The following is a 13,274-nucleotide window of genomic DNA, read 5'->3' on the forward strand; positions in this document are numbered from 1 at the left end:
TTCTCTGCCTGAAGTGACCTCCCCGTCCCTGCCGTCTCTTTCCTTCCATGCCTGACTGCCTCTGCCCTCCCGTCTTGCTGGACCCTTGCCCATCCACTTTCTTCTAGCTAGCCCTGCCCCCCCCCCCCCTGTCTTCGCTCATCATCTCTTCCCCTCCTTCATTTCTTCCCGGGGCTTGTTATCCTTCATCTTTTCACCTTTAACAACTCATAGACATTTCAGCGTCTTCATCGAAAGTTTTTCAAATCTCGCCAGTTGGACCATCTTCTCTGGCGGCACACTCGAATTAAACCCTACAACTGTGTCACTTCACTCATACGACTTACATCACCCCGCTTCAAATCGAAAATTACCCACCGAGCCTGCTTGGCTCTTACGCCCACTCTCGTCAGCCGACATGAGTTACTACGAAGAGCCCCAGCGCACTCGTCGCTATGTGCGCGAGGAGCGTCGTGAGGAGAGAATCGATCCCCGTTATGCCGACGAAGGCTACCTCAAGGTTCACCAAACTCGCGAAATTATTCCTCGGGCCCGAGAGAACAGCGAGCTCTCTATCGAAGAAGTGCGCCGTGACTTCCCCCCTCCTGGCTATAGAGATTCCCGAAGAACTCGCTCAGCAGAACCCGGCTACTACGACGACCCCCGCTATGATGACCGGGACCGATACTACGATCGCGAATATGATCGTCGGAGCCGAAAAGCCGGCAGCCTCGTCTACGCCGAAGAGGAGAGGTCTCGTAAGCGCGTCATCAATCAACAAGAGAAGATCCTCGCCGCTGTTGCCGGTGCGGCTCTGGCCTTTGGCGGCAAGGAGCTTTACGACAGGAAGGAAGCCAAAGAACACCGCGGCGAAGTTGAGAGAAACTACCTGACTTCTGCGGCGTTGGGTGCAGCTGGAGCTCTTGCCGGCTACCAGGGCGCAGAGTACTACGGCAAGCGCAAGGAAAAGGAAGAGGACAAGTCCACCTATGTCATGCATCGCGGCCGTGACGGTCGAGTCACCGAGTACTACTCCGACGAGGAGGGAGACAGGGAGAAAAAGGGTCACAAGTCCTTCTTGGAGAACGCTCTCGCAGCCTCTGGTCTGGGAGTTGCCGTCAAAGCTCTCACAGGCGCCAGTGGTGGCGATGACCGGCGCAGCGACACTAGAAGCCGACGAGGCAGTCCCGACTCGAGATCCTCAAGGTCCAAATCTCGAGGACCCGGAAACGAAGCCGCCAGCAAAATGCAGAAGGCTGCCATGGCTTCCCTCATTGCCGGAGCCACTGAAGCTTTCCGTGTTGCCAAGGAACCCGGCGGCTGGAAGGGCGAGAAGACAAAGCGCATCATCACTGCCGCTGCCGGTGCGGCTACCATCGACGCTGCACAAGGCGGCGAGAAACAGAGCAAGTTGGGCCTGGCCGAATCCGTCATTGGTGGTCTGGTCGGCAACCGGGTCATCAACGGATCCAAGCGCAACATCGAGGAGGACCGCCGAACCGGACGAAGCCGATCGAGGTCGCGCGCTCGCTCTGACGGTGGCGGCGGCGGTCCGGGTTTGGCTGCTCTGGCAACTGCCGGTCTAGGTGCCTTTGGCGCAAAGAAGGCCATCGAGAACGTCCGGTCCCGGAGCCGTGGCCGTAGTGCCGACTCTTATGACAGCCGGGCCTCTAGCCGCGATGGTCGCGATAAACCCCGCGCACGAAGCAGAAGCCGCAGTGTTGTCGACTCTGCACGAAAGAGACTCGCCAAGATTGGCATCGGAAGCAACCCGGAGGAAAAGGAGAGAGAGAAGTACGGCCGAGATGATTACTACGACGACGACCGTAGCTCTCGACGCGGCGGTATGACCCGGAGATACTCTGATGAATACGACGACTACGACAGGGGATCCGCACGTGGTGGACGCGACGCATACGATGATGACAGATCGTCATACACGAGCCGGCGCCGAGACCGCTCTCGTCGCAGGGGAGGAAAGTCGGACACTAGTTCCGAGTCGGATCTTGGAGACTCGGACGATGATGCGAAGCGCGCGAGGAAAATGAGAGGTAAGCAAGTCATCACAACCGGCCTAGCGGCCGTTGCCACCATTCACGCGGCACATGGGGTCTATCAAAGTATGGAGAAACGCAATTCAAGGCAGAAGGCCGTGAGGGAAGGGCGACTCAGCCCAGAAGAGGCGAAAAAGCTCAAAACCAAGGCTCTCGTGCAAGACGCCGCCTCTGTTGGAATCGCTGCCCTCGGTATCAAGGGTGCCTGGTCTGAGCTCAAGGAAGCCAAAGAGATGACACACGAATGCAAGGAATTCCAACACGAGAAGGAAATCCGACATCAGAAACGACTTGAGCGACAGAAGAGGCTCACCGACGGACATGGTGGTCGACGGAGTAGGGCTGACGATTGGTCTCACGCTGGCTCTCCGCGAGGAGAACGGTATGACTACGGTTCAACTTACTACGACGATAACCCGTACTCTGCCGGGCACCTGCCTGCACCTCCTGTTGGTTATGACGACAGGAGATACAGAGACTGAGAAGTCAGGCCGAGAGCACTTCAGTCTTGGACAGTGGGGTGTTTGGTCCTTGTTGGTACTCTTCAGATTCCTCAAGACAACGTCCTTGCTCGCACGGGCTGCTTGTCTCACTCTGCTCTCGACCCCTCAGTTTCTTTTACGACCTATAATGCCTGTATAAGACACTACGACGTTACGACAATTTTCTACAAGTCATCTTTCAGCCGCAATCATATCTATTGTCAAACAAAACCGGGAAAGATGTTGGAAGACTAAGGGGATGTGGGAGTGGCGTTCCACACGTTTCACATCGGCACTCGACGGGCGCCACCTTGCATTGCGTTTACTCAGATAGATGGATTCCCTTTTCCCCTTTTGTTGCCAATCTACACACAATCTTCTCTTGTACACGAACCATAACTGATTCTAATTGGATTGTGACAGACCAACGCCGCCGTTACTAATCGGCCTGCGCCGCCATCAAGAAGAACCAGACGCATCGTTACTGGTCGAGCTGTTGTCTTCGGCCCCTGCGGATGACAGTAGTCCCAAAATGGAGGGCATCGCAGCATGCAGCTCAGACAAAAAATGAGCAAACGATGGATGGAGCCGAGATCGAGGCTGATCGGCAGGGTCTGATTGGAACCAACTGATTTTGTTCGATTCAAGCAATGGAGGGAGAGAAGGAGAGAGGTCTGGCCACCACATGGCCCCGGGCTCGTAGTGGTTGAAGCAGCCAAGCGGACCCCGATGAGAAGGGACCCCTGTTCCTGAGACAGACCGGACATTTTTCGCTAGCGCGCGAATGGACAAGCGGCGGTGAGAGAAGGCGGCTACCATTTGGAAAGATTGGGGAATAGACGGGAAGGGAGGGGTGGCATATGCGGGATGATGATATGCGACGGAAAAGACGGCTACATGGGTTTTAGTACTCGGGCCAGAGCACAAGATCATCATCGTCGAGACACCGCGATGCACTCGCTGCCCCTCCCCTTCCTCCCAGCAACCACTGTCACACGATATCTTCTGGTCTCTTGGTTTCACAGTTTCCTACTTAGATGGGAGGATGGGCATTTTGTTTTTATGATACTTGACTGGATATGTAGTTTCCGATTTTATGAGTATGAGACATGATGACCTCTGCGACCTGACGTTTTCACCCAACTCGTCTTTTCTTGACTATGGCTGGGCACCCTTTGGTGACTGAAAACTGACGCTTTGTGTGAATATGTGATACACAACAGAAGATCCCCCGGCAGAAGCGGTCGGGTCCGAAACAACCCATGCCTCTTCCCCCTCTTACCATGTCTCCGGCAGTGCCCAGAGCCAAGAGCTGCAGCCACCCCGCGAGTAATACCCTGCTCTCTATTCCGTACTGGGTGAGTACCTACATCTTTTGGGCTGCTGCTTCCTCTTCGCTTTCCTCTAGCATATCTATCGGAACAGCAAAACAAGTGGGAGGGAAGATGTTCTAGACTGTTCCCCTCCCCACTCTACCGTCCTATCATTGTCATGTCTGCTGATATTCTGACAGCAGCTCTGCCAACTTTTTTTATGCTCTTTTGGACTGTTCTGATCTGCCATTTCTCTGCTTCGGTCTCGGTCAAGTTTGTGGGAGGAATGCATCATGCGGACAAGAGATGGGGTGTGGGGGGACACATGGGCAGATATCGGCACCGTCTGTCGGCTGATGTTCTGCTGTTCTGTCGTTCAGTTCAGCCTGTTCTAACTTCTTGGAAGGGGAAAGAAAGGCAAGGTAATGGGAAATTCGATTCGATCCGATCCAGCCCAGTCAGTGTACCAACGGTTAGCTTTCCTGCCCCCGTCAATCAGTGTCAAACTGCCGTGGGCAATAATAGTGACTCGTGCCTACACTACCTTACCCTACACTCCCATTAGCACGGATAGCGTGCGTTGGTTGCTTGACGGCATCGGAAGATGTCGTGTGGTGTCGTGGAAAAGGATGGCGGCGGGGTGACAGGCGGCTGAGCAATCAAGAGGGAAAATGACATCATTGTACATCCGCCGCATTTTTCTTTCCTAGATCCCCCCCCCCCCTCCCATCTGCCCCCTCCCTCCCTCACGGCCTCGTGCCTGCAGTCGCTATTGGTGAAGACATCGTCAGTCATATGACTGGTCTGACATGTTCTATCCGCCCGCCATCGCGATGATGGGCAAGTCCTAAGGTGCCCGTAGTCTAGACCACTGATTTTGCACCAACTACTAGGTCATCTGTGCTTATTGGTCGGGGGCTCGTTGGGTTGTGTGCGAAACTTGTACGTTGCGTGTCTGGGCCAGGAATAGGTAGGTAGACCTGAAGTCTGAAGGAGGAGAAGAGAGAAAGAGAGTCTCGACTCTCGCGTGGAATAAGGTTCGCCGGCCCACCCATCCGGCGGGAGCTCCAGATGACTGGTTACCGGGGATGCCCATGGCGAGACAAGAGTAATCTGGATGAGATGAGACACACGCAATTTGGTCCGAACTCTCTTTTTTGATGCTGGGTAGGGCAACTCAAATTTGATTGAAGTCTTGTTTTTGGGTGCAATGGAGGTTGCTAAAGAGCATAGAGTTACAAAAAATAACAAACAACGTCCTCTCTTCTGGCGGACGATTCTTATGCCGCAGCATCTCCTCCCTGCTGCTTCCAGGCCTGCGCCATGGCCAACAGATTCGACAGGTTCTGCGTCTGCTTGTCGTCGGCGGGGAAGACGTAGTCGATGTACTCCTCGAAGCTGTCGTCCTCCAAGCGCCTTCTGCGCTTCGTCTTGCGCGGCATCAGCTTCTGCACATTCTCAATCTCGTCATCCCCACCGTGTATCCTCTCAAACGACAACCACGCGTTGAGCAGCGTGACCGTCTCCTCCTTGAGCTCCTTGTCGCGCATGCTCTTGTGCGCGCGCTCAAAGACCTTGCGTGCCCTCGTCTTGGCTTCCTTGCTGATCGGCGCCTCCTCTTCTGCTTCTTCCTCGTCCTCGGGTATGTTGAGCTCAAAGTGGGCGTAGCTGATCCACACCTTGACGTGATCCGTCTTCTCAAGAAGGCGCTCGTAGAGTTCTCTCGTACGCTCGTACTCTTCCTCCTCTTCCTCGAAATCGATGTAGGCCTTCCATAGCAACTCAGGCATATCGAGAACCGGCTGGCTTACGGCCAGCTCGAAGATGGCCCGGGTCCGCTCCAAGTCGTCAAGGCCACGCTCGAGCTCGGCGAACTTGATCCAAGTCTGGCAGTTGGAGGCGTTCCACTCAATGTGCTTCTCGTAGAGTGTCCGGCATCGCAGAAATTCAAAGAGCTTCAGTTCCAGCTCAATGTAGCCCCTGAACAGCTTGTCCTTCGGGCACATGCCGATCGCCTGGCCCAGGGTCTTACGAGCCGCCGTCAGCTCACCCTGCCGAATCTCGAATTGCGCCTTTAGCAGCCAGACCTTGGCAAAGGTGAATTTCTTGTGGGGTATCATTTCCAGGCAAACCTTGTAGATTTGCCTTGCGCGCTCCATGTCCTTTGCCTGCAACTCCTCAAAGATGGCGTAGTTGATCCAGAGGTAAATGTACCGTCTCCAGAACCTCTTCTCTTGCGCTGGTGGTACTTGCGATACTGCCCTCTCGTAGATGTCGCGGACCCTGTCGAGATCGCCAGCCGTCTCTTCCAAACGTGTGTAGTCGAACCATGTATCGTAGTTCTTCGGGTTCTCCTTGACTTGTGCTTCGTAGAAAACACGGCGTTTTGAAAGTACGACATCCTCGACGCCATCCTTGTCTCCGAACTGCTTCTCAAAGGTCGTGTAAGCCTTGTGAAGGATCATTGATTTAGAGCGAGGAAGGCGATCCAGTGCGTACTTGAAGATCGCCCTCGCTCTTTCGTACTCCTTCAACTTCGCCTCGTATCGCGCATAAGCAATAAAGAGCTTCTCGTCCACAAATTCGTCGCCGAGCTCTTCGATCGCAGTCCCAAATACATCGCGCACCATGTCGCTCGTGCCGAATTCCTCCTCAAATTTTGCCCACTTGATCCAGTTCCGAGGTTCCGGATGGACGAGTGTGAATGCTCTGAAGATATCTCTTGCTCGGTCGAACTCATTGTATCTCTTTTCCAGCTTGATGTATGCGCTCCAAGCAGCTTCATCAGGTTGCCATTGCATCCAACGGTCAAAGACTTGGCGGGTTCCTGGAACGTTGCCCAGCATCTCCTCCATGTACACATACTTGTACCAAAGTTTATCGACACGAGGTAGTCGTGTGACGGCCCTGTCGAGGAGATTTCGCGCATGGTTGATGTTTCGGCATTTCACTGTGAGAAAGTCAGCCGTCTGTCTCGTCATAGGGTGTTGCGGAGGGATTCCATACTCTCCGACTCGATATATCTGATCCACAACTTGATCTCGTTGGGGTGCACATCGAGCGCGCGCTCGAAGATTGATCTTGCGCGCGCAAATTCCTTCTGCTCAAGCTCCCAGTCGGCATATCGCATCCAATTATTGAGGTTGACTCTATTGCGTCGAACATAGTCTTCGAACTCTCGTCGTTTCCGGCCCTGGAATTCGTGAAGCTCCTCTAAATCGGCGAACCGTTGGGTAGGCGCCTGTAGCGCGACCTCCTGCCGGTCAACAGCCTCTCGTAGGAGTTGCTCGGCAGAAATCTGAACAGGCGCAGCGGCCTTGTTCTTAACCTTCGGGGGTCCTCGTGATGCCTCCATGGTGTCTGTCAAGCAAAGTCGAAGTCGATTAAAGTCGGAGAAACGCGCGAAGTCGCGTATTATTAGCGTCGCTAGACCTTATGGTAGAGAAACTCGGCTTTGTATGGGTACGGCACGTTGAATCGCGTCACCTTGTTGCCCAATTGATAATATTCTGCATCGGTCGCAAACACCGAAGACGGGACTCTCAGGCGGCAGGCCCAAGGCTGAAGCGTTGGAAAAACGCAGCTCTTATCGGCACCAGCCACTCCGATAACGAGCTTCTGTGGCTTAGACCCACCCATCGCGCCAAAACTTCCGTAGCCTCGCGAGGCTTCCATAACTTTATATCCTCCTAACTTTACAACTTCGTCACGCCGCGTTTCTTTCCTGGGCGATTTTACCATCCAAAAGCCACTTTGGTAGCTGTGACTGGCAATATGGCGACCCTAGCAGATGAATTGCTGAACGATTTCGAGGACTCTGGCTCAGAAGCAGAGGAGACTCAGCAAGACAATGATCCCCTAGGACTTGATCATGCGCCCGAGGCGAGCGGTCGCAAAGCATCGGGCGGCATGGATCTGGACGATGACCAGAGCGAGCCCGAGGACCAAGATGAGGAAATGGGTGGGACACCCAAGGGTGCTGTCGACCCTGTCGAAGATGCAGAGGATACAAAGGCAAAGGTCGAGAAGATGCAGCTGGGTGGCGTCAACGATGTTCGCAGCGTCGCCAGTCTCATGTCAAGTTTGGAGCCAGTACTAGAGGTAAGTGACGCACCCGAAGACACGAATAGCTTGATGGAAGCTGTGTTTACATCATCTCTTGGGAGAACTAGCCCTAACGTCGTCACTCGAACGCTACAGAAAATCGCACACTACCAGTCGCAACCGACCCCTACAGAACTGCTCGGCAACATCGAAGACCATCCCGAATACCACCTCCTGACACAATCGAACAGCCTGTCGACTCTTATAGACAGCGAGATCGTCTTGGTGCACAAGTATATCAGAGACCACTACTCAATACGGTTCCCAGAATTGGAGACGCTCATCACCAACCCGCTGGAGTATGCGAAGGTCGTCGCGATCTTGGGCAATGGACCGCTTGATTCGGAGAATATCAAGAAGCTTCAGCATTCAACGGACAATGTCCTTCAAGCGTCCTTGAAATCCGTCCTCGACGGTCCATCCCTCATGATCGTAACAGTGGAGGCTACGACGACGAAGGGCAGAGACATGTCGCAAGAAGAACTGGAACGCGTATATAGAGCCTGTGAAATGGTCATCTCCCTCGATAAGGCGAAGAAGACCCTGACAGGCTATGTCCAGTCGCGCATGAACCTGTTCGCGCCTAATTTGACTGCTATGATCGGTTCTCTGACGGCTGCTCAATTGTTGAACGCCGCCGGTGGCCTTACTGGTCTATCGAAGACACCCGCGTGTAACATTGCAGCGTGGGGTTCGAAGAAAGGTGCTGGGGCCGCGGGCTTGGCTACGAATATCGGCGTCAGGCAGCAGGGTTTCCTTTACCACTCACCCATCATCCAAGGCATTCCCAACGATCTCAAGAGACAGGCAATGCGCATCGTGTCGGCCAAGCTGCTGCTCGCTGCTCGCGTCGACAGAATCCACTCCAGCGCCGACGGCTCGACGGGCGAGGATCTAAAGGAGCAGTGCCTCACGAGACTCGAGAAGCTCACGGAGCCGCCTCCAAACAAGGGCCCCAGAGCTTTGCCGGTACCAGACGACAAGCCTTCCCGCAAGCGTGGTGGTAGAAGGGCAAGGAAGGCCAAGGAGGCGACGGCCATGACGGAATTGCGCAAAGCTCAGAACAGAATGGCCTTTGGCAAGGAGGAGCGCGAGGTCGGATACGGCACAGGGGAGACCACAGTTGGCATGGGTATGATCGGGCAGGGTAACGACGGCAGAATTCGCAACCTCCAAGTCGATCAACGCACGAGGGCCAAGCTCGGCCAGAAGAACAAGGGCTGGGGCGGCGCAACGCCCATGGGCGGAGCGGCATCCTCGCTCAAGGGTTTTGGACAATCAGCAAACTCCAACATTGACCTACGCGGCAAGGGCCTGAGGACGTCAGGTGTTGGCACATCGCTGGGCGCGGGAGCGGGCACGGCATCCTCGCTGGCCTTCACGCCTGTACAGGGTCTGGAGCTTGTCGACCCCAAGGTCCAGGCTGAACTCAGTCGCAAGCGAAAGGCTGAAGAGGACCGGTGGTTCAAGGGTGGCACTTTCACTCAGGTTGCGGGCTCGTCCAATGATGGCTTCAAGAAGCCAGACTTGCCTCCCAGTAAGAGGGTTGATACCGGCGCCGGCAAGATGGGACCTCCACCTCCGAGGAGCGGCTGAGTGAGCCCGCCTAGCCGACGTGATCGTGGCGAGAGAGAGAAGGATGTTCACGGTGTCAAGCAGGGATTCAAGAGTTTGGGAGAAGAAAGTCTACAAAGCATATCTCTTACCCGAAAAGCTAGCCCCGGCAGACGGAAGGGAAAAATGAGGGGGGGAGGGGTGGTTGTTTCCAGGTTGTCAAACGGGTTCCGCGGCTGAGCAAAGACGAAGTAGGTGATCACTCGGCCGGCGGGAAACGGCGTGCGGCGTTTTGGGGAGGTTTTCCATTATTCGAGTCATCGAATCAGTATCAGTAGCAGCATACCATTTAGACATTCCAGGGCGGGACATGGGAAACGAGACGAAATGTTTACCATTGCTCAACTTTGGGATGCCGTTCTTCTGTACATGTACAAAAGGGGGAAAGGAGGGGCCAAAGACGGTCCAGGTGTATGTTTGTCCGTTCCTCACCACGAAGCAAAGCCCACGATTGCCGGCGCATTGCCGTTTCTACATTTCGTCGGCAGTTCTTCATCTCGGCTCCTCTGTGTGTGTGTGTGCGCATGTGCGCTCGCGTGTGGTATGTGAAGAAAAAGAAGACTTGAGACGATGAGAACAAGATGTAGATTGGAATTCGCATGTCATGTATGTAATAGCCCAACGGCTGTGTCGATCAAACGTCTTTTTTTGGTCCCAATTCTCTCTTCAGTAAGGGATCCGTGTAAACTCCCCGTCGTCTCCCCGTGTGCTATATCCCCTTTACCAAAACGCCAACGTTTTGTTCGTTTTTTGTACCTGTAATTCTTCTATTTTACCTTCCCGTCGCAAAAAAAGCATGATTTCGTAGAAACGTCTTTGCGGTTCATGCCAAAAGAAATTCTCTTGAAACACGTTTACTCTGGGGGCCTCACCCGCCCAATCTTCACGACCCTCTGGGTCAAAGGGGGAACGAACCGTCGATCGTCATCCGTGCCTTTGAAAGGTAACGAACGTGCTTGGGCAGCGTGGCAGCGTGGCAGCGTTTGTTGGGCGAGCAACGCCGCATCGCAACACAACGACTTGCGACTTGGGTAGAAACGCTCGTCCCTTTCTTCGAGAACCTCGCAGAAGTACAGACTGATATTGGAGGGATGGAAACAATTAGGTACGAAAAAAAAAAAAACAATGGAAAAAAGAACACGAGGGAAAAGCCGTCGGCAGGTCGAGAGTCTAATTAGACAAGAAGAGGGCCGTGATGGCCTTCTTTTGCCCTTTTGGCCATGCCTGATGGGGTCTGGGCTCACCCAAGGGAAGAACGTTTCCTCTTTGCACACACACATCGTCCTCTTTCCACACGTCTTGATGTTGGGCTCATCCCCGTCACCCACCTATCAAGAGCATGCCGCTTTCTGCCGCGCGAAATCTCTGAGAAACAAGACTTTTGCCCAAGGTTTAGCTATTGTTGGGTAGGTTCTGCATTGAAGACCTCGCTTACCCTCTTTCTTTGGCTCCAAGCTCCCCGAGTGTTCCCCTTTCCCCTCACACACCCCACCGTTTTCGCGAAAGCTTCAATTTGGAGTAGGGCCGCGACAGGCTCGAACGGGGCCACGAGGCGACGATGCCCATGAAATTGCGAACAGACGGGATGCATCGTCAAGGGAATGAGGAAAAGCTCTTTGGGGACTACCATACACAGGATGAAGCCCGCCCATCATCCGTGCCATACCTACCTACACTGACGAGAGGTAGGGCCACCAGCTCACGCGACCACGCCGCGCAAATATTGAACGCCCGAACCTGTCGTCGTTGCGAGGCTTTCCAGACTTCGACTGGACCAGGAATTTCCGGGGTATCCCGCTATGAAACGCCGGGATTGGGAACCTCGAGCCTACGCTTTCCCTGCCCTCACGTCCCCCAATTGTGGCGTGAGTTTGTTGTATGTGTAAGTTTTCTCTGTAACTCTTTGGCTTTCTCTCGTCAAAGGTTCTATACTGGACCCCGAGGATCCCGGAGTCGATTCCGACGGGCGAACAGTGATCACGCCAGGCACAGATCGACGGTTGACGATAGAGTTCGAAGCAACGTTGACATGAGCATTGCTTGACGGAAGCTCTGTGGGTTTGTAACCGTACATTCCCGCAAATCACGCATTTTTTTCGGCATGCCAATTGTTGTCCTCTTCTCGGGAAGTCGACTCCATTCTTCTACCAAGTCCGTAGGAAGTTGTCATTGTTCTGAGCTCATTGGCGCAACGAGTGCAGATCTCAATTGGGGGGTGTTGCAAACTTGCAATGGGCTGAGCAATGCGCCTTTCGTGCCTGGAATAATGGGCACATGTTTCGGTTCGCTGTGGCCCCCGTTGGCCCAGCAAAGTAATAAAAGTTGCACCTTACCGTATCTGTACGGAGTACACCGTAGGGTCCGTCGGGAATATCGTCCGCGGCCGGAAGACAAGCGGGGCCGGTAACGTATGCCCTCTGCCACAATGACGTACCGCTTACCATGACACGAGGATTGCCAAAGCCGGAGTTAGGTCCCTGAAAAAAATCTATGGCTTGTTACCCTTAGTATAAGTGGGGAGTCAGAATGCAAGCTGCAGCCTGCACTCTCTAGTCCGCACAGCAAACCATGATCGATAGAGGCCCAGAGGGAGGGGGCGCTCCCACATGGACAGAGTCCCCGCCCCGGTGAGCTTTGCGAGGTCCTGGAGTTTTCTGTATCTGTATCCGTACCCGCATCGTTCGCAAGGGTCTGAGGGAAGGGGAGGGGTTGGACCGGACAAGAGAAGAAGAGGGGGAAAAGGGACCAAAGCCCTTCACCCTCGTATGTTTGGAAGCACCCATCTGAAAAGCAGCAGACAGGCACCCTGTTGGTAATCTCTTGCCGACTGTGGCTTGTCTCATCACCTTCTCTGGCAACATGGACGTCTTCTCTTGCATCAGCACATCAGCATGGACCCGAAATCCCATGGTCTGGCAGTTCGCTTTGATGGCACCTCCGAAATTTGACTTTGTGGCTGCAGCTGGACCCCATGTTAGTAGGACGGTCCAGAACTTCAGGGACCAGAGGATCATCCTGATAAACACAGGGAAGCCCCCAGTAGCAGACAGCTTTTCCCCCAGCAGACCTCAGGCAACAAGGGACCAAGTGCCCGAGGAGGCAGGCCTGGCAGTACGTACCGAAGATACATGATCTTACGCAATGCGGATAAGTACCTACCTTAGGTAGCCACTGACCAGGGTCAGCAATTTCATTCCCCCGATAAAAGAAAAGAAAATTGCCAGACAGCGTTCCGTTGACTGACTGAATGGAATCAAACCTAATCGTCCAAGGGTCCGTTATCTTTGATCTCGTGTCTTATCGACCGCTCGGAGAGTTCCCTAAGTGACCTTTGGGTCCACGGGTTTTTCCTTGACAGTTTGGTGGAGGGCTGAAGACTGGGCGGCGAGCCAATGTTCCGAGCTCAGGATTTCGTCGTTCAAGTGGGGCGACGACACTTGACTGCGAATCGAGCCTCCGAGTGTGAAAAAAAAAAATAAAAAAGGAAAAAAGAAGTAAGAAACCGAAAGACAAGGCCACTCGCAAGGGCCCACTTGCCAATGCCCCCGTCTTCGGGGAAGACGTAGGGATGAAAACTCAATGACGTGAGGGTGATGTTGGGTTATATTGGTCCCAAGCCGGATTGCGGGGAGGCACCCTTCTTCCCCGACCAACTGGACCCGGCTACAGCGTTAAGGGACGACGCTACAACGCCATCTGGTTGGACGGGTTGAAGACAAGGTGGAGAA

The 13,274-nt window shown here is 54.1% G+C and overlaps 5 protein-coding genes across 5 annotated transcripts; 4 read left to right on the forward strand and 1 right to left on the reverse strand.

Moving 5' to 3' along the window:
- The first annotated feature begins 135 nt into the window (after positions 1-135).
- Positions 136-2,782, forward strand: BDZ83DRAFT_283167 (uncharacterized protein). Its single transcript, XM_060502146.1, has 2 exons — positions 136-2,570; positions 2,646-2,782. Exon 1 carries the CDS (start codon positions 398-400, stop codon positions 2,513-2,515), a length of 2,118 nt encoding a protein of 705 aa, XP_060365846.1. The 5' UTR covers positions 136-397; the 3' UTR covers positions 2,516-2,570; positions 2,646-2,782.
- An 867-nt stretch (positions 2,783-3,649) lies between these two features.
- Positions 3,650-4,536, forward strand: BDZ83DRAFT_618462 (uncharacterized protein). Its single transcript, XM_060508076.1, has one exon. The coding sequence runs from the start codon at positions 4,007-4,009 to the stop codon at positions 4,391-4,393; it is 387 nt and encodes a 128-aa protein (XP_060365847.1). The 5' UTR covers positions 3,650-4,006; the 3' UTR covers positions 4,394-4,536.
- A 572-nt stretch (positions 4,537-5,108) lies between these two features.
- BDZ83DRAFT_575812 (uncharacterized protein) lies at positions 5,109-7,183 on the reverse strand (the record flags this gene model as incomplete). Its single annotated transcript, XM_060504856.1, has 2 exons — positions 5,109-6,778; positions 6,835-7,183. 2 exons carry the CDS (start codon positions 7,181-7,183, stop codon positions 5,109-5,111), a joined length of 2,019 nt encoding a protein of 672 aa, XP_060365848.1.
- Positions 7,184-7,602: 419 nt separating this feature from the next.
- BDZ83DRAFT_575685 (Prp31 C terminal domain-containing protein) lies at positions 7,603-9,528 on the forward strand (the record flags this gene model as incomplete). Its single annotated transcript, XM_060504837.1, has 2 exons — positions 7,603-7,929; positions 8,029-9,528. 2 exons carry the CDS (start codon positions 7,603-7,605, stop codon positions 9,526-9,528), a joined length of 1,827 nt encoding a protein of 608 aa, XP_060365849.1.
- An 881-nt stretch (positions 9,529-10,409) lies between these two features.
- BDZ83DRAFT_283252 (uncharacterized protein) lies at positions 10,410-11,843 on the forward strand. Its single transcript, XM_060502147.1, has 2 exons — positions 10,410-10,952; positions 11,236-11,843. Exons 1-2 carry the CDS (start codon positions 10,672-10,674, stop codon positions 11,588-11,590), a joined length of 636 nt encoding a protein of 211 aa, XP_060365850.1. The 5' UTR covers positions 10,410-10,671; the 3' UTR covers positions 11,591-11,843.
- Positions 11,844-13,274: the final 1,431 nt, after the last annotated feature.

Source organism: Colletotrichum acutatum (genome assembly GCF_030867785.1).
Source record: "Colletotrichum acutatum strain CBS 112980 chromosome Unknown BDZ83scaffold_38, whole genome shotgun sequence".
Lineage (NCBI taxonomy): Eukaryota > Fungi > Ascomycota > Sordariomycetes > Glomerellales > Glomerellaceae > Colletotrichum > Colletotrichum acutatum.

Excerpts from the sequence above, each read along its gene's own strand:
- BDZ83DRAFT_283167 (XM_060502146.1), top strand. The coding sequence starts at position 398 with ATGAGTTACTACGAAGAGCCCCAGCGCACTCGTCGCTATGTGCGCGAG.
- BDZ83DRAFT_618462 (XM_060508076.1), top strand. The coding sequence starts at position 4,007 with ATGTCTGCTGATATTCTGACAGCAGCTCTGCCAACTTTTTTTATGCTC.
- BDZ83DRAFT_283252 (XM_060502147.1), top strand. The coding sequence starts at position 10,672 with ATGGAAAAAAGAACACGAGGGAAAAGCCGTCGGCAGGTCGAGAGTCTA. Across the intron at positions 10,953-11,235 it reads CAAGGTTTAGCTATTGTTGG|GGCCACCAGCTCACGCGACC; the intron begins GTAGGTTCTGCA and ends GACGAGAGGTAG.